We start from the raw sequence: 23909 nt of genomic DNA, 5'->3' as shown, positions 1-23909 counted from the left end.
GCGCTTGCGAACGGGTCTGAATCAGGCCCAGTGTCCTCACATTTTAACCTTAAAATAAAGATTTTCCTTTCCATCTCTCACCCTCAGGGAGGTGCGAGTGGAAAGTTGTGAATTCAGTCTCACTGATTCAGTGGGAGTTGCTAATTGGATTGCCAAGTGAATTTGCTATGCAAATTCGAAGTGAAAATAGCAAGTCGCACCTCGCAATTCACACCTAATAGGATTGACCCCCTTGTGTCTCTTCTGTGCCAACAACTATATCAGTACTGTAGGATACTTATAATTTTATTTTTTGTATATTTAAAACACAATTTTGCCTATCTTTTAGACATATATATTTGCATTGTATCTGTCAGTAAAATTATAGTGACACGCTATATTTAAATATAAATGATACATTCAAAGTTATGATTTAATATTCACCATATCAAACTTAAGAGTGCCTCACACATGAGTCCTCCTCCTTCTTGTTGTATACATAATTGTCACTTGCCCGCCATATAAAGCTCTGCATTGTGTTTGATTACTGTGCTCTGAAGTAAGCAACTTCCAGATTTGACAAAGCAAACACAGAATTTCCCAACATCCTATTTGTCAGTTCCAGTGCCCAGCTAGAAGAGCAAGGGTCACATACTTTTATTTACCACCTCGGTAAAAAGTTGGCAGCTGCATTATAATAGGGAAACATTTTTAATTTATGGACACCCAGAAAACAGTGTTATAATAGTCCAACACACCTGCATTTTTCTAACCACCCACCGTTACCTCCCCCAAATGCTAACTACCTGTCATTTACCTTGCGAGTGAATCCTCTGTGAACGTAGTCGCAATTCATTTACTGTGCGTGCGCAGTGGGGCTTACACGCATGCGCAATTGGAAACAATCACTCAATAGGCCTAAATATCGCCACACTGAGTGTCCCATTCATTAATGATGCATAACCCCTTTAGCGTTCGCTAAAGGGGTTATGTAATCCTTTCTGTTTTCAACAAACAGCGGTAATCTAAAATTAGATGGTGAGAGTGATGCGGTCCCCATTAATGGCTATGGGGATCAGACGCTGCCTTTCCAGCTTCAGCAGAGCCTTCAAGGCACTGCCGGGTCCTCGTGTGATACACATGCGCAGACCGACCGTTAGGAGCCCATCATTGGCATCGTTAGGCTGCCAGCAGCTGAGCGGAGGACCTCGCAGAGGAGGAGGACTTCATTGGACCTCGCCAGTGGGGTAAGTATTGATAAATACTAGAGACATTTTTGTTTGTATCACAGATCACAGTGATACTAAATGAAAAATGCTGCTGTTATTTAAGTTCGTTAATAAATGGGGCCCTGAATCAGGCCCAATATACATTACATGTACAAGTGTGAGTAGCACTATTCTAGTTTTAGGCAATAAAAATTAAAGAATCTGGGATTAGATTATTTGTTTTAACAGACAACAGTGGCTATAAAAACTATTCACCCCACTTGCCGTTGTTCTCATCTTATTTTCTTGCAAGGAATGAGAATGTACTTATTCTGCAATGCTTTCCACTGATCTGCACAACATTTTTAGCTATATATAATTTTTACGTTATAAAATACTAGCAACCCACCCCGGCTTCACACGGGAGCAATTTAATGTCACCAAAGCCCCCTGCATCTCATAACAACCTAAGCCATGTCACCACAGTCCCCTGCATCTCACCACAATCCCTTGCATCTCACCAGTGTCACCACAACCCCCACTGCTGCTGCCCTGCAGCTGGCTGGGGCTCGGCCACTGGGATCTGCTGGAAAGGGCAGGAGGATCATGGATGAGAGATTTGTATTGCAGCTACTGTAAGCATTATTAGCAGCATGTCCCCAGTGCTGGGACACCTGTACATATTTCCACAGCCTCCATGCGCACTCCTCCCCAACTGCTGAACATGGCGATGAGCAATGTCCTCTTTGTACAATGTACCCTGTATTTCCTAGGCTTCATTTTCAGCTTCCTTGCCCTGGTACCCCTGTTCGATAACAGTGCCGACTTCCATGGAAGGTGCCTCTTGTTCAGGAGGGAGTGTGGCTGAGCGAGAACATCACGCTGGAGAGGGATCACTTCATGGTGGAGGAGTGGTGTCTGGAGTCCATCTGCAGGTTCAGTGTAGGGATGGACATTGGAATCCGATGGTTACTAATAATCAATATTTTAGTTCCGATGGTAGTATTTTTGCCATTGGATGGTGGCGGTCCATTGCTTGCTACCATCAATGGAAATCATTCAACGGTGTTCCGATGTTTTTTTTTTTCTTCATTCCTGATAGCTATGCCTCCAATGGCTCCTTCCTGGCTACTGTGTCTGCTTCAGGGCATCTTCATGGGTTCATTGGATATTGTCTCTCACTTTCTGTCTGCCTCGGATGTGACCCTGCTCAGTCCCTGAATCCATCCTCTCTCTCTAGGCTTTTGCTAAGCAACAGGGCATATTGCTAGCTCTGATTAGCTCTCACTGTCTCAGAAAGCCAATCAGAGTGCAGCACTGGGCCCTGCAGCAGGAGCAGTCAGTCACTCACACACCACACAATTTTTTTCTGTGACTTGCATCATTCCTACCTCAGTTTCAGATGCGGTCTTGATGTTTCAGCACCCTGGCCAGCTCCTATACAGCAGCTTGGTGCAAGATTTTTTTTCTATGACTTTGCTTCACTAAGATAGTCACTGCTCCACTTCCTTTTGTCACAGATGAATGGTTCATACACCTAATCCTTCCTTGACCAATGCTGTATAGAATAGTGAAAACCCCATCAAAATCCGTCTGGTGGCTCAAGAGATCAGCCCAAATGAACAGACAGACCTCTAAACCGGGTACTTTAATAGAGAGAGAGGGAGAGAGAGAAGAAACAAGCTGATGGACCCGGTTTTCCCCAGGTAGACCTTAGATATTTTCATGTCCTTCATACCATCTTAACTTACAATATATCCATAGTTTATTTTTTGCCTCTGGTGTAAAGGAGCGTGCTAGTATCAAGAAGTAAATTAAGTTTTCTTTAGTCCTTAGCAGTGGTGACTCCACAGGTGGGGCTGCAGTGCAGTCCAATATTCAAATAACAACCAACAATATTGGTGTGGCTCCCCTATTTGAATATTGGACTAAGCTTCACCCCACCTCTGAAGCCTCCACTCGAACCAGTCAGTGAGCTTACAATCCCACAGCACTTGGGACATGTTGCCTTGTCACCCAATCACCTTGGTCTAGAGGAAACATTTTACCCCTTTTCACCCCCTTAAGGGGTCAAATTTTGAAAAATCCTTTCTTAGCGGGTGCTTAGGACATGGAAGGAATATACTCCCCAAATTACATACTTTAGGGTCCAGGATTGTCTGAAGCTCCACCGCTGGGCCATCTGAATAGCCCCATGTTGCCCGAAGTTCCGCCACCATACCACCTGAACTCCGCTACCCAGGTCATGCTGAAGATCCCCTGGGCTGTCTACAATTGTGTCCCCTGGGCCATCAGAAGAACACCCATTCTCCCCTCCCTTGGCAATTGAGTTAACAGCTGGGCACAGAAATTATGAGTAGTCCGCCCCGCAGGTGGAGGCCTAGCACAGGGGGAAGCAGCTGTCATCGGCCGTGAGGAGAAAGCACCATGTATAACCAAAGTACCTTCCAACAGGTCTGTGTAATGTCTGGCACATAAGTATGTTTGTATATATGTGTGTGTGTTATATGTGTGTGTATGTATATACATGTGTGTGTATGTATATATATATATATATGTATATTTATGTGTATATACGTGTTGTGTGTGTGTTTATAGGGAGCTGCTGCAGCTGGATCAATGAAGGGTGATGATAATCAGTAATCATCACCCTTTAGCATTGTCGCAGACTATAGCTGTGTTGGCCTCCTGCCTCAGCTCTTCTTCACTACAGCGCAACTGCAGGCTCCATATGTCTGTGTTGACACACTGGCTATGGTGCACACAGTATGGAGAGAGACGGGAGTGAAGAATAGAAGAGTTAGGCGGGTGCTGTATTATAGATATAGATCTGCCAGCAGCTTGGTATCTGATTTATCCAATTTCAGGGGCCATAGTATGTGGCTGTGATGTCCTTTGTATTTTGTTGTAGTTGTTGGAGTTCTCTGTATTATGTGGCATTCATTGAACTTTGTAGTATATGGCAGTCACTTGGATGCTTAGTGTATTATATGGCGGATACTGATGCGCTGTTATATGGAACTCACTGCAACGCTCTCTATTATACGGCAGTCACTGTAATGCTCTCTGTATTATATGGTGGTGACTGTGATGCTCACTGTATTATATGGTACTCACTGAGAGGATCTCTGTATTATATGGCGGTCACTGCCATAATACAGTTCTTTGTAGTGTATGGCAGTCACTTGGATGTTTCGTGTATTATATGGCAGTCACTGCGATGCTTTATACATTATACAGTATGTCGATCACTGTAATGCTCCCTGTATTATATGTCAGTGACTGTGATGTTCTCTGCATTATCTCACTGTGATGTTCTCTATATTATATGGCAGTCACTGTGATGTTCTCTGCATTATCTGGTGGCCACTGCAATGCTCTCTATATTATATAGTAGTCACTGCAATGTTCTTTGCATTATCTAGTGGTCACTGTGATGTTATCTGTATTATATGGCATGCCCTCTGTATTATATGCCAGTCACTGTATTGCCCTCCTATATTATATGGCAGTCACTGAGATGCTCTCTGTATTATATGACAGTCACTGTAACCCTCTCTGTATTATATATGTAAATATACATACACACCGATATAGAGGAATCCACAGGGACATCTACAAAATAGATCACATAACTACATAACTGCTACTACAGGTATGTGTGTAATTGATTTTGAATTTCTTGCCAGAGTGGGGATGCACAACACTGTCCCCATCTCCAAATAGCCACATGTTGTGCATCCGATCACATCACACACCCCTTCCTGCATGATAGAAAATGATTATTTTCCAACACCTTCTGGGGAGAGATATCTTTCCGGACTAACACATCACTAATATATTTTTACCGTGTCTGTAACAAGGTAACAACCTCAAATCTACCAGGTTGTTAACTTGTTACAGGTGCGGTAAAAGTTAACCCTTACCGCCCTGGTCCAGTATTGCATTATTTATATTAAAAAAAGGCAACACCTTTTTTCTTCTCCACTATAAAATGGTTAAAGGTAGGCACCAGTTATAATCTCCATAGAGATAGCCACAAACCCTGTGTTGACCACACCCACAGACTAGTTACGCCCCCACATTACTAGTCACTCCATGACAGCACTTGTCACACACCCCTGCTGCGGCACACAATAGGCCCTTCATAAATTTAATCTCCAAACACATATAGACCCTAATCTGGCACTGATACCAGCAATATGAATAACAATTTGGTATCTGTAAAAATAAACATGGAAGTCGCAACGGGCCTATCCATTAGGCGACCTGAAAAACGACTAGCGTTCAGCCCTTCAGGTCGCCTAGGTGCGGTGCCCGCACTGATTGGCGTTCACTGAACGTCATTCAGTGCAGGAGACCGACCTCTTATCTGAGAACATGCCGAACCTGACAATCATCATCAGGTTGACGGGCATGTTCCACAGATAGACTGCGCCGGCAAGGACCCAGCGTGCACGCGCATCGTTGGTCCTTGCCGGCTATCCATTACACGACTTTCTGAACGTCCCGACCAAAACCTTCTGGTTTTGATCGCATCATTCAGAAAGTTACCTAATGGATAGGCCCCTTTAGTATGTGCAGAAATTGTAGAATAGAGACTTCTTACCTTTTCTTGCTTTTTATCATTGTAAAGAAAAAGTTTTTTCCCCCTTAGTTCCGTCCAGTATTTCATTTCCTGCAGGCAAAACAGAAATGTTATTATATAACAGAAGTAAAACAAGAATTTAGACCTGTATTACATTATAGCATAACAGGCCTGATTCAGAGTCATGCGCCATGCAGATGTTCACAGAGCTGAGATTTTTTGTATGTGTGTAAATCCCTAAAAACACCTACGGGGCATGTATTACACCGTGTGTCTGCACAACCAGGGCCGTAGCTAGGGTAGTGCGGCCGGTGCCATCGCACAGGGCACCACAGGTCAGGGGGCGCTGTTTGGACCTGTCAAATTTCTATTTATTATCATTCTTGCTTGTATTTTCCTCTTATTTCATCCCCAGCATCTCCTGGCCTCTCCTATCTCTTCCCTGGCCCTTCCCCATGTAGCCATGGCTCTTTTTTGGGTGCATTATGTCCCTTTGAAAAATGAGGGGGGCGCCAATGCTCTTTCTGGCACAGGGCACCAATAAGTCTAGTTACGGCTCTGCGCACAATGGCGCTGGTGCAATTGAGGCGCACAGTGGCAGGAATGTCTGGGCATTCCTGAGTGGTGACTGCAAGGTGGGAAAACAGACACAGGGTGATGGTCTGTCTTATGGGCATGTTATGGGAGTGTTGCTGATATGTTTGCTCAATCGATCACATAGGAGGCCATACTCCAAAGGAAAATCTGCACCTGCCATAGGGCTGGTTCAAGTTTCGATGGTGTGACCGATGGTGGCGACTAAAGACACACCAGGCGTAATTACAGCTTCTATAGATGCTTAAAGTGGGCGTCTCAGTCTTTGCACAGTCATACGCACAGATGTACACCAGGGAAGGGCTTTGTATCAGCATTTGCATAAAGTCGCAGACTGGTGACTGCCAAAAGCCGCAGCCTTGGTCGAGTCTACGTCCACCCCTGAATCTGGCCCTATGTAGGCTATTTTATATTTAGCTATTAAAATTCTATTACTACAGTTATTGTTAGGTAAATGTAGAAATTTAATTATATAGGAAATAGCCCATATCATGGTATTTTTCATGGTTAGAATTTGACTTCAAGTCTTAGCCCAACCACATCACACATCAGAAGGAAATGACTGTTGCTGCCCCAGCTCTTCCTTAGATGATAAGTTCCACAAATGCCAATTTAACAATGCAATACAGAAAGGCATGGTGAGCAAGGGTGAAGTAAAAAAGGATTGATGGAATTTTGTATCTCGGCAAAATGACCTGTTCAGTCCAAAAACTTTGTTTGCAAAAACATGTTCTAGATGCAATACTGTATATAAAATGGTTAATTCAGGATGTAAGAAAAAATACTGACCTAGAGTACAGTCTGAGAGACTCCCTGAAAACATAAGGGTCACAAAAAGAGTATAGGGGGGAGGGGGAATTCTCATGTGTACTATTTGCATACAATTAATGTAATCTTACATATTTTCCCTTACTTTATTTAATTACATGAAAACTAAATGTCATATTGATGTATGGGAACGTTTTCTTTCTTCCCAACCTTCTCAGATTCACCATCAAATTCATTCATGTTTCCACTCCCAAGTCTGGTATGAAACTAGAATATGTATTAATGACCCTCCAGTCCCCGTGGATGATAGGACCCTCTTGTCATGGTAGGCTGCTCCTCACCTATTTTATATATAGACATTTGTGTGTCCTATACCTGTATATGGGGATGGCCCCACCAGCCTGTTCTGTCGCTACAGTTATCATTGCCAATATCTACTACATTATTCCTTTTGATTCTATTTTCTGTATTTTTATATTGGCATTCCAATAAAAATTATATTTTAAAAAAACTACATTTTATCACAGATTATCTTATTTATTTGAGAAATGAGCTAGTGTATTCTATATAGTACAGAGCTGACAAATGTGTTCACTCTTTATACAGAAAAGAAATGCATGAAATAAAAGAATAATGAGAAAAAATTGTTACTTTAACACAAACTATAAATGATTTTTTAATTAAGAATTGTGGCCTCATAAGTGTTTCACATTTACACAAATCTTATTTACAGTACACTTTATGAATCACAAAGTTTTTTAATTGAAAAATTCACAAGTATGATTACAAGCCAACGACAATGTAAGCAATAAAAACACAGGAAACTTTATGGGTGCAGTAGGAGTCAATCTAGATAAATATGGGATAGTACAAGTGATAAAGCTGTACTGAGAGAAAGAGATTTGGGTGAGCCGATGGGTGGGTAGAGATAAAGAAAAAAAAAAGTGTGTGAGGGGGAGTGAGCAAGGGGATATGTAGAGGAGAGGAAGACCGGTGTAGAAGCTAAGTATCTATGCCAGACTAGGGAGAGATGCATTATGAAGGTCATACCAAGGCCTCCACACTGCATTAAACCTATCCACCATGTTGTTTTGGAGGCTGGTTATTTATTCCATCTTGGACATGTATCATATCCTGTTTATTATTTCCTGGTGAGATAATGGAGAAGATTGTTTCCAATCTCTAGCGGTCTGGTATTTAACCACACAAGAGATGCGTAGAATCAATTTGTTGGCTTGCTTAGGTAACTGGCAAATGGGGCACACAAGACAAGTGAGGCTGGAGGTGGGTGAGCAGGCACTGTTGAAGTTATAAGCGATCTAATCATATTCCAAAAGGACACCATCTGCGGACAAGACCATCAAATGTGGAAGAAGGTGCCCACCTGGCCACATTGGCACTAATATAACCTTGAGACATTGGGGAACAGTTGGTACCAATGGGTGTATACCTTTATATGAGTTCTCTTTAAAAGCAACGCTATTGGAGCATTTCCCTATGTTAGACCGAACTTCTTCCCAAGTGTTCTCTCCCAAGGGGGAGCCAAGGTTCACTTCCCAAGATAGTTCGTAGGCTGCCAGGTATGACTGAGCTGGGCTTAAAATGGAGTGATACAATTGGGAAATAGTACCTCTAGGAAGGGATGAATCAATGAAGCTCCGTATTCAAATGCATTGAAATAAGTAAAATCAAGGTATGGTATGTCTTTTCTGAATTTCGAAAAGATTGAGGAGCAAATCCACCCGAAAAATACCAAAAATGGGTAATTCCAGCTATGGTCCAGATAGAGAACACACGCGAAGAAATAAGGGATGGTGCCATAGGGGTGTTTGGGGGTAGGGATAAGAGGTTGAACTTTGTGGCAAGGGAATCCCAGAAAGACAGAGGGCGACCGGGGGAATGGATAGTGCAGAAGAGGATCTGTGTTTATGAAGAAACCAGTGTTGGTATGACATTTATAGTACACTTTTATGGGTCATTGTTTTATGGCTAGAGACTACATGCTTTCACAATGCTGGCCATAGGGCCTGATTCAGCAAGTATCGCAATTGTGATTACGCACGCAATCAGCCGATTGTTTTGTTCTGCGCATTCACTGTAGCGTGCGAACCGGCCCCTGCGATTGGGACTGCGATCGCAGAGACTACGCAGAACCATCGCAGAGTGATTGACAGGAAGTGCCATTTGGGGTGTGGTTGGCAAAATGCAGGTGTGCCAGTGCATTTGAACACTGTTGCAGGGGCGTGCATAAATTATCCACTGCGGTGCCATGAACAGCTCGCGAACACATTGCATGCATTGAGGTTAACAATTCCTGAGTAAGGTCAGACCTTGTGCAAGTGTGCGTGAGGCTCTGATTGTACTCGATGTTACCGATGGTTTCGCAGTCTTGCTAAACATTACGGATGTGTGTAAGGTAAGATGGGCATCCTTATGTAGTTCTGTGATGGTATAGCAATCACAATGTATTAGTATACAGTATCATCGCAGTCAGACTGCGTGCGTAATTGCAGCCGCGATCCGCAGTGAATCAGGCCCATAGACTGCAAGATTTTGCAGATGATCAGACTAAAGAGTAATTAGGGACTGAGCATACCTCCCAACATTTGAAGATAAGAAAGCAGGACATCCTCGCGCCTTTGGCGCGCGCTCCCGAAAAGCGGGCATGGCCAATCCATAAAGGGGGCATGGCCTATTGGCACGCCCCTTAACATCACTAATGGGCGTGCCCAGCATCTCCGAGATGCTGCGCTGCCCACGGGCTTCCTCCCCGCACTGTTAATAGATGCCGTGCACCTGCACACGGCATCTATTCTTTTTCTGCTCACCCGATGCGTGCTCCCCCCAACTTCCCACCCACCGCGGCCCGCGGATGGGACAGTCCCAAAATAACGTGACTGTCCCTCTGAATGCGGGACAGTTGGGAGGTATGGACTGAGTGATGTAACAATATAGCTGTTCCTCCATACACTGAACAATGTATGAGTCACACTTACCTACTCTCCTGGTAGATGCTGGAGACTCCCCCAGACCCGAGGGAGAGTAGGTGGATTTCTCGCATCCCGCTCACACTTTCTAGTGAAATAAGTAGGATTGGGAGATAAATAATACAGTGTCTGTAGGGAGTGGGTGGGGCTAAAATTATGTAAATCTTGTTGGTTTAGCCCTGCCCCTTTTTCATGGACTGCAATTTTCGGCATTTTGCTGTGACAGGGTCTGGCTTAATGATGCGAGAATACGGCCTACCCCCAAAGTGGTCAGCTGCCTCTCCTCACCGGGCTTCTCCCAGAGAAGAGAAACATAGAGTTGGCAAGTATGATATGAGTAAAATATATAGCTTAATGCATGAAATAGGCAGAACAAGCTTCTGTACAATCGAACATTGCGGTAATCAAATCAAATGATCACAACCAGTTTTCTGCCCTTTTCAAGCTTTGAACATAATTATTGTTCAAGAACATACACTGAGCGGTAATTGTTTAGAGCTGTCATTAATGTCAGAAAACGGACAAAAGTAGTCATTCAGACAAGTTAGTTAAATCAAAAGTATTTAACCAACTCGCCTGAAAGACTGTTTTCGGATGTTTTCTGGAGTTTGGAAACAAATGGATGATTGTCATTTGCTCACATACACATCTTTAGATTAAATTTTATGCTGCTTGCAGCTCTTTCCACTCAAGCAGGGCACACATTGCATAGTACTCAAGTAAAATGTGTGCTGTTATAGGGTCAGAGTTGTACGCAGTCCCCTATAGTTTGCAATTGACCCATGATTTAGGGAGTGCACATGCGCTGACATGCCACCGCGACCCCGTCACAGTGCCCTGGACGTAGCAGCCTTATTGACAGGCTGCGGCTGTTTGAGGGCGAAGAATGGGTGTATCACCTCTGTTTTGTGGGAGGGCCGAGGCCAAGGTCTATGCTCATTCTTTGTAAACTCAGACTTACTCAGATGGGCAATGACTGTAATGACCGATTGTGATCAGATGCTGAGAGAAGGCGTCTTGTTTTCTACAGACACCTCCTGCTCCGGAGCTCGCTACCAAAGGGGCGGCTGTCGATGTTGATCGACAGCTTGCCCGGTTTGGTAAGCGGGCCGGGGGGGTGGTTTCCAAAACGAAGGCGTTCCTTTACAAATGCCTACCATTTTGTGGGCGGCCGCACTGACATCATCAGTGATGTCAGTGGGGAGCTTCCTGCTTCATCAGAGCAGAAAGCTCCCTGGGGCTTACGAGTGCCCAGACCCAACCTTAGGGTCTGGTCGTAAGCCCCGACCTGGTCGGTCGTTAAGCTGTGGGTAGTAACCCACAGCTTAACGATTGACAAGGAGGCGGCCGTTCAGGATGCACTACATAAGGGGCACTACTACTGCCAGCAGTTACCAAACTCAGGGGTAGACCCCTGAGTTTGGAAACTGCTGGCATCCTTAGCTGCGCAGTCAGAATTGATGTCAATGGCAATTTTTCTTGATTTTACATCATTCTCCTGATCCCCTGGAAAATGTAGAACTGGGATGAAACTGTATGTGGATGAAGATTTTGTGATACCATAGGATGGAATGTAGTTAAAATACCGGCATAGGGATACAGGCTGTCAATATACTGACACCAGAATCACGACAGTTGGCAAAATACCGACGCTGCTATCCCGAATGTGCCCCTTACGCAAAGCCCCCCGTAGTAGTGCCCCTTATGTAGTGCCTCCAGTCGTAGTGTCTCTTATGCAGTGCCCCCTGTTGTAGTGCACATTGGACCTCATTCAGAGGTGGTCGTTAGTTGCAAGCGGTCGATCTGAATCAGGGCGGCCGCTTGCATCCTGAACGGCCGCCTCCTTGTCGATTGTTAAGCTGTGGGTTACTACCCACAGCTTAACGACCGACCAGGTTGATGGTCGCGATGGTGATCACCATCGCGACCATCGGGGCTTACGACCAGACCCTAAGGTTGGGTCTGGGCACTCGTAAGCCCCAGGGAGCTTTCTGCTCTGATGGAGCAGGAAGCTCCCCACTGACATCACTGATGATGTCAGTGCGGCTGCCCACAAAACGGTAGGCGTTTGTAAAGGAACGCCTCCATTTTGGAAACCACCCCCCTGGCCCGCTTACCAAACGGGGCAAGCTGTCAATCAACATCGACAGCCGCCCCTTTGGTAGAAACTCTGTCGCTCCGGGGCTTGCGCACGCGCAGTGCAGCCGCTGCACATGCACAGGCCAACTATCGAGTCGGTTAAGAGCACATTGGCGCTTGTGACTGACTCTGAATAAGGTCCATTATGCAGTGCCCCCAGTGGTAGTGCCCCTTATGCAATGCTTCCTGTTGTAGTGCATATTATGCAGCGCCTCCAGTAGTGCCCTTTATACAGTGCCCCCAGTAGTGCCTCTTATACAGTGCCCCCAGTAGTTCTCCTTATACAGTGCCGCCAGTAGTGCCCCTTATACAGTGCCCCTTATACAGTATGCCCAGTAGTGCCCCTTATGCAGTGCCCCATACACATAAAACAAAGACACACATAATTATACTTACCGGAATCCCAGCTCCTGTGCCCACCGCCATTCGCTCCAACTCATGATGTCTCTCCCTTCACCCACTGAGGGAGCCGGAAAGGCCCTGGGTGCAACAGCCAATAAGAATATGTGTGACTCTTATTGGCTGCAGTGCTAAAACAAACACACCGCCAACGACGTGTTTTAGTGTGTAGTGCCGTGGACTGTACTGCCCTGGATGGCAGACGGCGGTGCCCCCCCCACCCCCCCCCGAGCCGCCGGGTCAGGTGGCACCCAGGGCTTATGCCCCACTCGACCCCCTCTAAATATGTTGTCAACCAATGGCGTAGAAGGTGGGAACAATCAACAAAACAGTGTAGTACATCCAACAGGTTATCACATAATGTAGGGCATAAACACAATGAGGTATATTTACTAAATTGCGGGTTCACAAAAGTGGAGATGTTGCCCATAGCAACCAATGAGATTCTACTTATCATTTATTTAGCACCGTCTACAAACTGATAGCTAGAATCTGATTGGTTGCTATGGGCAACTGCTCCACTTTTGTAAACCCGCACTTTAGTAAATATAGCCCAATGAATTTACTGTAGTATAACAGCTATCCAGTTGCTGCTTCCTAATCACGGAGAAAAATGATTAGATTAGTACAATGTGTGTATATTAAATCACGCCACACACTTTACAGTGTTTTTCCCATTAGTCATTTTGGCTCAGTAATAAGGAAAAGTGTAGCTTATTTTTTGTTTTGTTTTGACTACTGTTGCTCAGACTGTTCAATACTGTTCAATATAATGTTATTTATTTAAAGACAAAACAAACCCTGAACCGGGTTTTATACACAATGCATATAACGCTGTCCAACAGCTTCTCGCGCTCTGCACTGTGGAAGAGATGTCATGATGTTTCTACCTACACCCACTGCGGGAGGCGGAGCTCAGGAGTGAGCTCCAGCCTCTGGCTGCGAGGGAGCCGCCAGACACCTGCTGGTAACAAAATCTCAGCGGGTGCCTGGCAAATGAAAAAAAACGCGGCACCTCTCCCTGCTGTGCAGGGCCGGCTGTCCGTATCGCGACGGCCCTGATCAGTGCACTGGACCAGCGAACCAGAGAGCAGCTGCCAGCAAGAAAAGACAGGGGTCTTGACACGAAGTAGGAGAATGTGTACTTAGAATACTCAGTTCTGTCTCTTACTGGTCATATTATGTATGTATATTTTTATGAGATATTTTAACTTTTCCTGCCCACTTTTTATTCATAGGAGATAATTATGTTTGATACAGAAAGTTTTTCTTGACTCTCTCCTCTGCAGTTTATACTATAGATCAGAAGTCCTCCGGACCCCACACAGTTCACATTTTCCAGATCACTCAGCATGAGCACAGGTGTATTAATTACTCACTGACACATTTTAAAAGATCCACAGGTGTAGTTAATTATTGCACTTGCGGTTCTGTGAGACCTGGAAAACATACACTGTTTGGGGTCCTGAGGACCGAGATTGAGAACCTTTGCTATAGATCATCTATAGAGTTAATTTTTAATACTAAGTAACACTATGCACTGTACAATGAGACCAATGTGTACACATGTCCAGGGCCGGTGTTAGGTTATCCTACTATTCTCCAAGACTCCAGGGCTTGCTTCAATTTTCCGCAGGGGTATGGATTCTCAAATGGTGCCCACATACAGAAAATAAACAAGTTTTCAGCTCAGGTGGGTTGGTACTACTGCCGTATATAATGGCTTACTGTGATCACTGGCCCTGTATGTCTTGAATGTCTGATACACTGCACTTTTCATAATCCAGGCTATGGAGCTTATGTAATAGCCTGCGAGATGCAGGCTCTGGAAAGATTACAGGTGAGTCTGACCGTATTTTTAAAGCGGCAATCATTAAAAAGGCAAAACCAACCTGTGTCAGTCACTCTAAAATCAAACATTTAGAAACATCCCTTTATCCTGTGCTTGTCCCTGCAACTTCTTGGCGTTTATAAATATTTTTACTATGAATATTAAAAGTTCTACATCAATGTTACTATCTGTGTGCATGTACAGTATGTAGATTATTTCAGTTATATTAATTGTGTTAACATATGCACCAGCCTCACATCTCGCTGGTTATATAATTGTCCTTGTAATGAAAATCGGTGAAAACAGAAACATCTTACAGACCTCTTTAACTCCTATTACAATTACAATCCGCATTTAAAAAGTGGTTGTGGTTTGAAAATTTTGCCCCAGCTCGCAGTGCAGTCATGAAAATTACTACTTGAATTTATTAAAGTTGGGTACAAAACTCTATCCCGGCGAGGGGCTGGAGGCAAAGACCCCACATGTGTACTGTCTATCTGGAGGATCCCTTTCCGGCAAAAGTCATGATAGACTAGTACAGTAATCAGAGCCAGATTACTGGTGGTGAAGCAGGGTTGGTCGCCCTGGGCCCCCACACATAGAGGCCCCCCACACACTGTCCTAGCATTTGCATACCTACAGCATTTCACCATCTCCTCTCTGGTCCTACTCGATGGGACAGCAGTTTTGTTACAGTGGTCTCAGCGGAGCCTCACTGCAGTGCAGTCTTGTTAGATTCTACATCATCACGAGAGATTGTGACTCCAGATCAGAGCCGAGGCAAAGCATAGCTGAATCCTAGACGCCCCAGGTGCTATTTTACTCTGCTCCACGGCATGTTACAGAATATACCATACAGTAGTCTGAGCTAGGCTGCATGTGTTCATTTCCAAGATTCAAATGCGGTCATCAATGCTCCCCAACAGTTCAGGTTTTAGAGATATCCATGATTGAGCACAGGGGGTTAAATCAAATTAACTGAGGTACTAATTAAGTCACCTGTACTCAACCATGGATATCTCTAAAACCTGAACTGTTGGGGAGTCTTCAGGACCATGTTTGGGAAGCTCTGACCTAGGATCCTATCCCTTTAAAGCGGGACAAACAGGAATTACACAGGTATTGTGGCTGGCTAACTTCAAGTCTGCATTTTACCTGGTTTTAATCAGCCGTAGACACGGTGTAATTCATGAGTGTCCCAGTTTAAAGGGATAGTATGATAAGCTTACATACTGTCTATCCTTCCTACTGTATTTCATTTTCCCCTTGGCTCCACAAAGTGAATAACATCCACATTAAGCTAAATACAATACAGTAGTAGTATTTAGCAGAAGCCAGGTAAAGCATTGATTGATTGATTGATTAATTGATAAATAACAGTAATAATTATAAAGAAAAAGTAAATTGGAGACATGGAACAAACTATTAAAAGACAAGCTTACAAAAATCCCAATGAGATTGTTAAAATGGAAAATGAATCCAAACAGCAAAGTCCTCAGGACAATACAAGAGATTCAAGGCAGAGTAACAGCTTAGTTGAAGTCCATAATTATTAATTATAAGATTTGACGATACTACTCTATCTGTGGAGAAGCCGCAGGAAACGGGGCCTATATGCTTGGATGAAAAGCTGGTGATGGACGGCCATGCAAGATACAGAACATGAACGTACCAGTAAAGTACTGTAATATATGCTAGCTGTCAAACACACAAAATAAAGGATACTAAGGAAGACATTACTATATATGTGGAGAAGCTTCTGGAAACGAGGCCTACACACCTGGATGAGAAGCTGGTGATGGATGGTCTTGCAAGATATAGAAGAACATGAACACACCAGTAAAGTACAGTAATATAAACTGCCTGACAAACACACATAATTTTGGCAAAGCACAGAATGAAAAGCAGTGCACAATGGAATTGTCTTTGGGCCCTCCCACCTACCCTTATGTTGTATAATAAAAAGGATATGCACAGTTTAACAAATCAAGCACTTCAGCAACAAGGACTCCCACTTTTGTGGCTGAAGTGCTTGATTTGTTTGAACCCCCACAAATCAAGTTACCAATGGGCTTAAAGCAGCTAACAGTGATGGTAATCATCATCATTTTCATGAACATAATTTTTTTCACATTCTTTGGAAGTAGTCTCCTACACTGATCATTCACAAGGTGGGTGGGCAACTTAAGTAAACCAAAGCTAGTTTGTACAAGGGACACCAAATTGTCTTTTTTTCCTCCCAGTATTCAAAAGAGACTGTGTGACATGTTAATTTGTATATTACTGTCACGATCCTGACTAATTTTTCCCATATTCTATTAGTTTCTCCCATGTTTTATCTCTCCCTTTTTTGTTCCAGCCGGCACTGGGGTCCGCTCACGCTGTAGCTGTACATCACTCCTGGATGATGCAGAGGTCCGCCTGCACTGCACATTGCATCTAGCTGGCTATGAGATCTGTCCACACTGTTCCTTATCTGTGCTTTCAGTGTGTTAACTCAGCATGCTAGCACTCACACTGCATACCAAAGTTCCCTTCAAAACTCAGTATGCAGCCATGTCTGATTCAGTCACCTGATTCTCCACCACTCAGAGTGCTGCTCCCAGACCAGCTGATTGCAGCATCCAATCCCTGGGGTTCCACCCCTATAAATTCAATTTACTGACTGGCCCACATTGCCACTACAATATCGCTTCTCCTGAAGTTACAGCTCTGTGCTGAGCTCCCAGGTATTCTGTCTCTGAACGGTTCCAGTCCATGCGATTCCAGTTCCAAGTCTGGTTGCAGGTCTCCATTTCATCTGTGCTCCAGTCTGGGTTATCCACTGATACTTGTTCCTAACTACAACCATCAGACCCAGACGACATTTTCAGCCATCAGTTCAAGCCGATATTTACAACTATCGGTCCCAGACGATATCTCTAATCATCGGCCCCAGCCAATATCTCCAACCAATATTTCCAGCCATTGGTCCCATCTGATATATTAATCATCGGCCTCAAACCGATCCAGTACTTCAACTCATTATCATTGGTCTCAAACTGATCCAGTACTTCAATTCATCATTATCAGTCTCAAACCAATCCAGTACTTCAATTCATCATCATAGGTCTCTCATCACCTCCAGCAGTTCCACTACCTCCTATCTTCCCTCATTGCATAAGAAAGTCCTGGCACAAGCCACCAGATTCAATCATGCCTCCCTAGGGTCCACTTCAGCCTCCCATGTCTGTTCCAACCAACTCCAACCCTCAGGCGTGACAATTATCATTAAAGTAATCTGCCACCATTCTATTGATGCTTACTTTATCAGATTGAGTCATGCCAAAGGTGTCAATAATTTGTGGGCAAGTCTCTTAAGCCTGACCGATGTCATAATGTTTCACTCTGGTGTGCTAAATTGACTCATCATCATCAGTGGGTCTCTTGGAAAAGGTCAGTTTTTTAATGGCAGCAGCATTTGTAAGAACAACTGAAGCAAGAGACATTGTCATGCCATGTGTCACTTGAGCTGACAACTTGCTCACAAAGAGCTTTTTGCATCACTTAAGATCTGTGTCAGTTGGAAAGAAAGATTTAAACCTAGGATCAAACATGGCTGTCAAGATCCATTTGAAGGTTTGGCAAACCCCTTTGGTCCTTGCGAAGCGAAAAAAAGAACTTTATCTACAAGTCCTACATACTTGCCATAATCCTTCAGCTTCTCTGGCTGCTTTTCAAGTAGTTTAATTAAGGGTATGACCTGACTCAGGCCTGTAGTCTCTGTACTCATTTCATTGGTTACAATTTCAAATAGTTTCAGTTGCTTGCATAAAACTGAGAATAATTTACAGTGTGCTGCAGTAAAATGATAAATTGTCCTCTCTCTCCCTATGTCATGATTTGGTGTGTAAATTTTGATGGCTAGATGCTGTTCCTCTTGTTGCTAAAGCATATAAAAAGTGGAATTCCACCTGGTTACTACCTCTTGCTTCATTTGGTGGCATGGCAAATGGAACTGTTCTTGCGGCTTCTGAAATCTTCTACATGTGGTTGCTGAATGCCAAATATGGGCTGAAATTTTAGGGGCCATAGCCAGTATCTCCTGCACGGTCCTGTAATTTTTTTCAAGAAATTATGAGCCACCAAGTTTATTGTGTGCACAAAACATAAAAAGTGTTGAAATTCACCCCCTTATAATGCTTGTACAATGTTTCTTGCATTATCAGAAGTGAGAAATCCTGAGGGGAGTCTTGATGGGGTAAACCATTCATCATCAACATCCTAATTAGTATCAGAAACAAAAATACCCTCCTCATCCTGTAGCAGTAGCATACTCAATTTCTAGGTCATCATTACTTTACTACTACTCATCCTCAAATTTGCAATGGCATCAGAATTGATGGAAGACGGCTTCTCTACGATTACAGTGTCAGAAACGTCAGACTCACAAACGCAGCACTCATGGACACCCTTAGACTCTCCTTGGAGATCTGTGAAGTTTGTGAACACACAGTTTGTTCTTCAGCCTTCGGGGTATATTTACTAAGATCATGTCTGGCCTAGATTGCATTCTCATGCGTGTTTTCCCTGATTTTGAAACACAGAGATTTACTAATGGCAAACACTGGTGTAAAAACATGATTCTATCTGCAAATAACACAGCCAGACAAACAAATAGAAGTCAATACACCATGAACCAAATCGCAAGTATATTCCATAGACAGGAACACAACATGGGGATTTACAAAGAAATCTCAGTTTTTGCAAACACGATTGAGCATGAAGCAAACCCGGGCCAAAATAGAATTTTTAAATAGACTACCTCATCAGCAGCATGTTCTGTAGAAACACTGCACATATCAGTGTAAACTGTGCAGTGCTTATGGGCTATAGGTGTAATACAGGGTTAAAAATATAGTAAAAAAACTGTGGGGTGCCCCCCCAAAAGCATAACCAGCCCTGGGCCTCTGAGCCCATTATGGTACAGAAAAACCGGTGGGGGGGGGGGAGACAAAGTAGGATTCTCCCTATTTTCCTGTAACCAGCACCGTGCTGAACCAGCCAGGGTGGTTATGCCACAGCTGGCAGACACACAGTGTGGGGTCTCCCTGCTAAAGCATTCATCAGCCCTAAACTAGTCAGCCCAGGGCCTGCAATAATTGGAAAGTGTGGACCAAAAAAATAAAATGGGGCCCCCCTCCCGAGAATCAGTCTCTTCCATGCACCCCCCTGGAGACGGTGAGTGCAGAAGTGAATATGTAATAAGGTGTCTGAGCCTTTCCTTGCTACTGAGTGCATTGTATGTCATGTTGGCAATTTTATGTTTTTTGGCAGTAACTTCTCCTGTCATAGTTAGAGGTGAGGTTTTCTTGAAGATTATGAAATACTGTTAAGATTTGAGATTTAAGATTTGAGGTGCCCTTTCTTAAACCTTCATTCTACTTTACCTCCGTTAGTAGATGTTAAAGAAGTACTATCAGTGTGAGCACTAGTACTGGGTTGCTCCTGCTCTTCTATCTACTGATACATTACAGGTTGAGTCTCCCATATCCAAATATTCAAAAATCCGGAATATTCCGAAATACGGAATATTTTTAGCATGACTGAGATAGTGAAACCTTTTGCTTTTTGATGGTTCAAGGTACATAAACCTTGTTTAAAGCACAAATTATTAAAAATATTGTATACAATTACCTTCAGGCTTTGTGTATAAGGTATATATGAAACATAAATGAATTTCATGTATGTACACTAACTTTGCTTGAGCCACAAAATTATTGAAAATATTGTATAAAATTACCTGAAGGCTGTGTGTATTAGGTGTATATAACACATAGAAGCATTCTGTGCTTAGATTTGGGTCCCATTCCCAAGATATTTCATTATATTATGCAAATATTCCAAAATACGGAATATTCCGATATCCAAAATACCCCTGGTCCCAAGCATTTTGGATATGGGAGACTCAACCTGTATTGATTTTATTTTTCACAGCAGGACAGGAGTAAATCTACTGTACTTGATCGTAACTGCCACCAAGTGAACATCCAATGAGATAGGGAAATGAGAGACTGTTACCTTTACCTTGCAGTTGTATTAAAAGACTGAACATTTTTGTTGACATCGAAAAAATAAAATGCCTTTTATTTCCCACTTATTTTTGGGCTGCAGCTGACAGGCACACATCTACACACCCACTGAGAATAGTAGTAATATGCGCTTTATGAAACACAACCTTACAAAAATACAATTTTAATTGAATTATATAATAAAAGGCTTGAAACACTGGCAGAAAAATCCTTTGTTTCCACTTATTATTATTTTTGGGCTGTCGCTGATTGGGACATGTCTACACGCACCCACTAAGTACTAATATTTGCTGACTCTACGAAACACACACTGTTGCAAAAAAAATTATTTTAATTGAATAATAAGAATAAATGTTAACACCAGCAAAAAAAAAAACCCCAAAACTTTTTTTTCTTTTGCAGTTATTTTCTTTTTATAACAGGAAAATAGGTCTTCTATCTTTGGGGTGCAGCTCACTGAGACACAGCACAGTAAGTTTTGGACACATAGGGCCTGAGTCAGCATGGATCATAATTGCAACAGCGTATGCAGATAGTTGCGTACTGCACATGCACCGCACTGCACGTGCACTGCGATAGCACTGCGATTACGGACACACTGTGGAACCCATGACAGAATGAGTGACAGGCCGTGAGCATTTGGGGGTGGTGACGGGGGAGTGGATGGAGAAACGCAGCCGTGCCTGTCCGTTTTATGCATGGGAGTGCATAAATTAGACACTGTAATTTCCTACGCAGCTTGAAACTTGCAAATTCTGAGACGGGTCAGACTTGCTGTAATTGTGCGTGAGTTGCTGATGTTCTCCGATGTATACGCAGAACTGTGAGGTATTACGGATGTGAGAGAGCAGTAGTGGGTGTCTCTGCTGGCTGAGCAGTGGCAGACATTAGCATATTTTCGCAGATTCATTGTGAGCGATTATGCATATGTGATCCGTGCTGAATCAAGCCCATAAACTTGAAATTGAAATCACACTGTCTCTGCCCTCATAACAAGTGACTGACAATCTAATATATATTCTCATATATATACTGCAGTGTAAAGATACTGATATATACTTGTGAAAAACAAGTGCAAGCTCACTTTAACAAGCATACACAAACACAACAGTCTGTTTGCAGCACTAGATTGCAGGTTGTACTACAGTATGTTTGACAAACACACAGTAGCCTGTTTGCACTTTGCACTGCAGTGCACTGGATTGCAGTTGTTGCTAGTGTGTCTGACAAACTTATGTAACCCTGGTTAAGGTTTAAAAAAAAACCAAGCAAACATACTACCGTGTTTCCCCGATAAGACAGTGTCTCATTTTATTTTTTGGTAAAAAAAAACTCCATAGGGCTTATTTTCGGGGTAGGGCTTATTTTAATTAATATTGACAGCATCATGCCCTCAGTCCTGCTTTTATCCCCATCATGCCCTCAGTCCTGTTGTATAATTCTTTACTCACCATTATTTTTTTTCCTCTTTTTTTTGTTAGGGCCTATTTTCGGGGTAGGGCTTATTTTGGACTGTTTTTCAAAAGAAAGGGTAGGGCTTATTTTCGGGGTAGGTCTTATTATCGGGGAAACACGGTATATTAATAAATATATGTATTAAGGTTATATATATATATATATGTGTGTATGTAGTCACAACTCATGAGATAAAATGTATATGTGTCATGTATTTATAATTCAGTATTGTGGTTCATGATTAAATATATATATATATATATATATATATTTATATTTAATGTATTTACATATCGGGTTATGTAGAACTTTTTTCTCTGTGGTGAGGATGTGCCCCAGTGTGTGGGATGCACGTGCAATAGAGAAGAAGGGGCTGAGTGATACGGGGTGGAATGATTTGGTTCCTGTCAGGGAAAGAGGGACCAAGTTGAGAGAGAACTAAATAGGAGCGGCTAGAAGACTTACAGCCAGTGCCCACCCCCTATGTCCCGTGCGGCAGAGCGTTGTTAGGCTGCTGGGCGCAGGGGGGGTGGAGCCGGAGAGAGAGTCCGTCACAGCCGGAGCCATGAGAGCAGCTGTCAGCAGAGTTCCCAGCTCACCAGTCGAGGGTGTTCCTGGATGCAGCCATCAGAGTTAGCAGCAGGTGGTCAGTGGAGGAAGAGGGCTGACAGCAGCAATAGTGGTGAGGCGGTGAGGCATCACAGGGTCTTGCTGTACAGCACAGTGGAGGCTGACATCATAGGCAGCAGTCAGCTGTTTGTAAAGAGCAGGACCTCCGTCCGTCAAAAAAAGCTGCTAGAAGGGTGTCTTCATGTATGTGGGCAGCGGCAGTAGTGCCAAGCCCATACTTATTAATCCAAACTACACTACACTCACTCAATAGCTATCAGGCAGCTCAGGCTACCTTTATCTCCTGCATCAATAGCTGTGTTTCATAAGTGAGCTGGAGGCATTGAACCTAATAGTATAACTGACTACGGGAGTAGTAGGAGTACTCCCACTACTGAAGCCATAACTTCTACTGCATTCCCCCAAATATTCTTATATAAGAAGAAGTTCGGGGGAGAACTGAGGAGATGCAGTAATAGGCCGTTTCATGTGTTCTGTCATTAGGTCAGCTGACCGTTTCCAGGGTGAGGTAGCTCAGCTTTTACTAGAGAGAGTCACTAAGCAGGAGACCCTATGTTACAGAGGCTCAATATAGAGGATAGTTGTGGCCATTTAAGTCGATACATTTTAGTCTTATTTTATGACTTTTACACCTCCTGATTTTATGTTTCATCAGTATTACTTATTGTCAACTGTTTTTGGACTATATCTACAAGTGGATGTGTGAACATCCATAAAACAGGTGGATAAAAATGTATCTTTTAAAGCAGGGGCAGAACTATGGGAGGCAATGGAGGCGCCTGCCGCCGGGCTCCAGCTCTGTAGGGGCACCTCCTCCATTGTACACAACATATTCACCCCACTTAGAGCTGTAACTATGTACCCGGAGTGTACCGTCATGACTGCCCAATACATGGCACCCCTTCCCAGCACCTGAGAAGCCACCACACACTAGTGGAGAGCTCCATGTCTGACCATTAGCTGCTGCCTCCGTCTATCTATTGCCTGTCTGCATGCAAATTGCTACATTACAGTGTCAGCGGCTGTGACGGGGGGGGGGGGGCACCAAATTGTAACTTGCCTCCGGGCGTCTGGGATGAACTTACGCCACTGTTTTAAAGTGACTATTGCATGACCCATTGAACATTGACTCTAAGGGGAACAGTTATCTAACTGGCTATCAATATCATATACCAGTGCAACTTTAAGGTGTTTGTATAACATCATTATATGTAAAGGAACTTTTGCAATACCGGATTTACAGTATAATATAACATAGGA

The 23909-nt window shown here is 43.4% G+C and overlaps 1 protein-coding gene across 1 annotated transcript in view; it reads right to left on the bottom strand.

The window, feature by feature from the left end:
- The window catches only part of STAP1 (signal transducing adaptor family member 1), a 146439-nt gene that overhangs the window by 98385 nt on the left and 24145 nt on the right, over positions 1–23909 (bottom strand). Inside the window, exon 2 of the mRNA XM_088463303.1 lies at positions 5797–5865. Coding sequence (XP_088319429.1) covers positions 5797–5865 — 69 coding nt within the window. The remainder of the gene's footprint in view (positions 1–5796; positions 5866–23909) is intronic.

Source organism: Taudactylus pleione, unplaced genomic scaffold (assembly GCF_031769625.1).
Source record: "Taudactylus pleione unplaced genomic scaffold, aTauple2 ptg001339l, whole genome shotgun sequence".
In the NCBI taxonomy this organism is placed as follows: Eukaryota; Metazoa; Chordata; class Amphibia; order Anura; family Myobatrachidae; genus Taudactylus; species Taudactylus pleione.
This window is presented reverse-complemented; position numbering and strand designations above follow the sequence as displayed.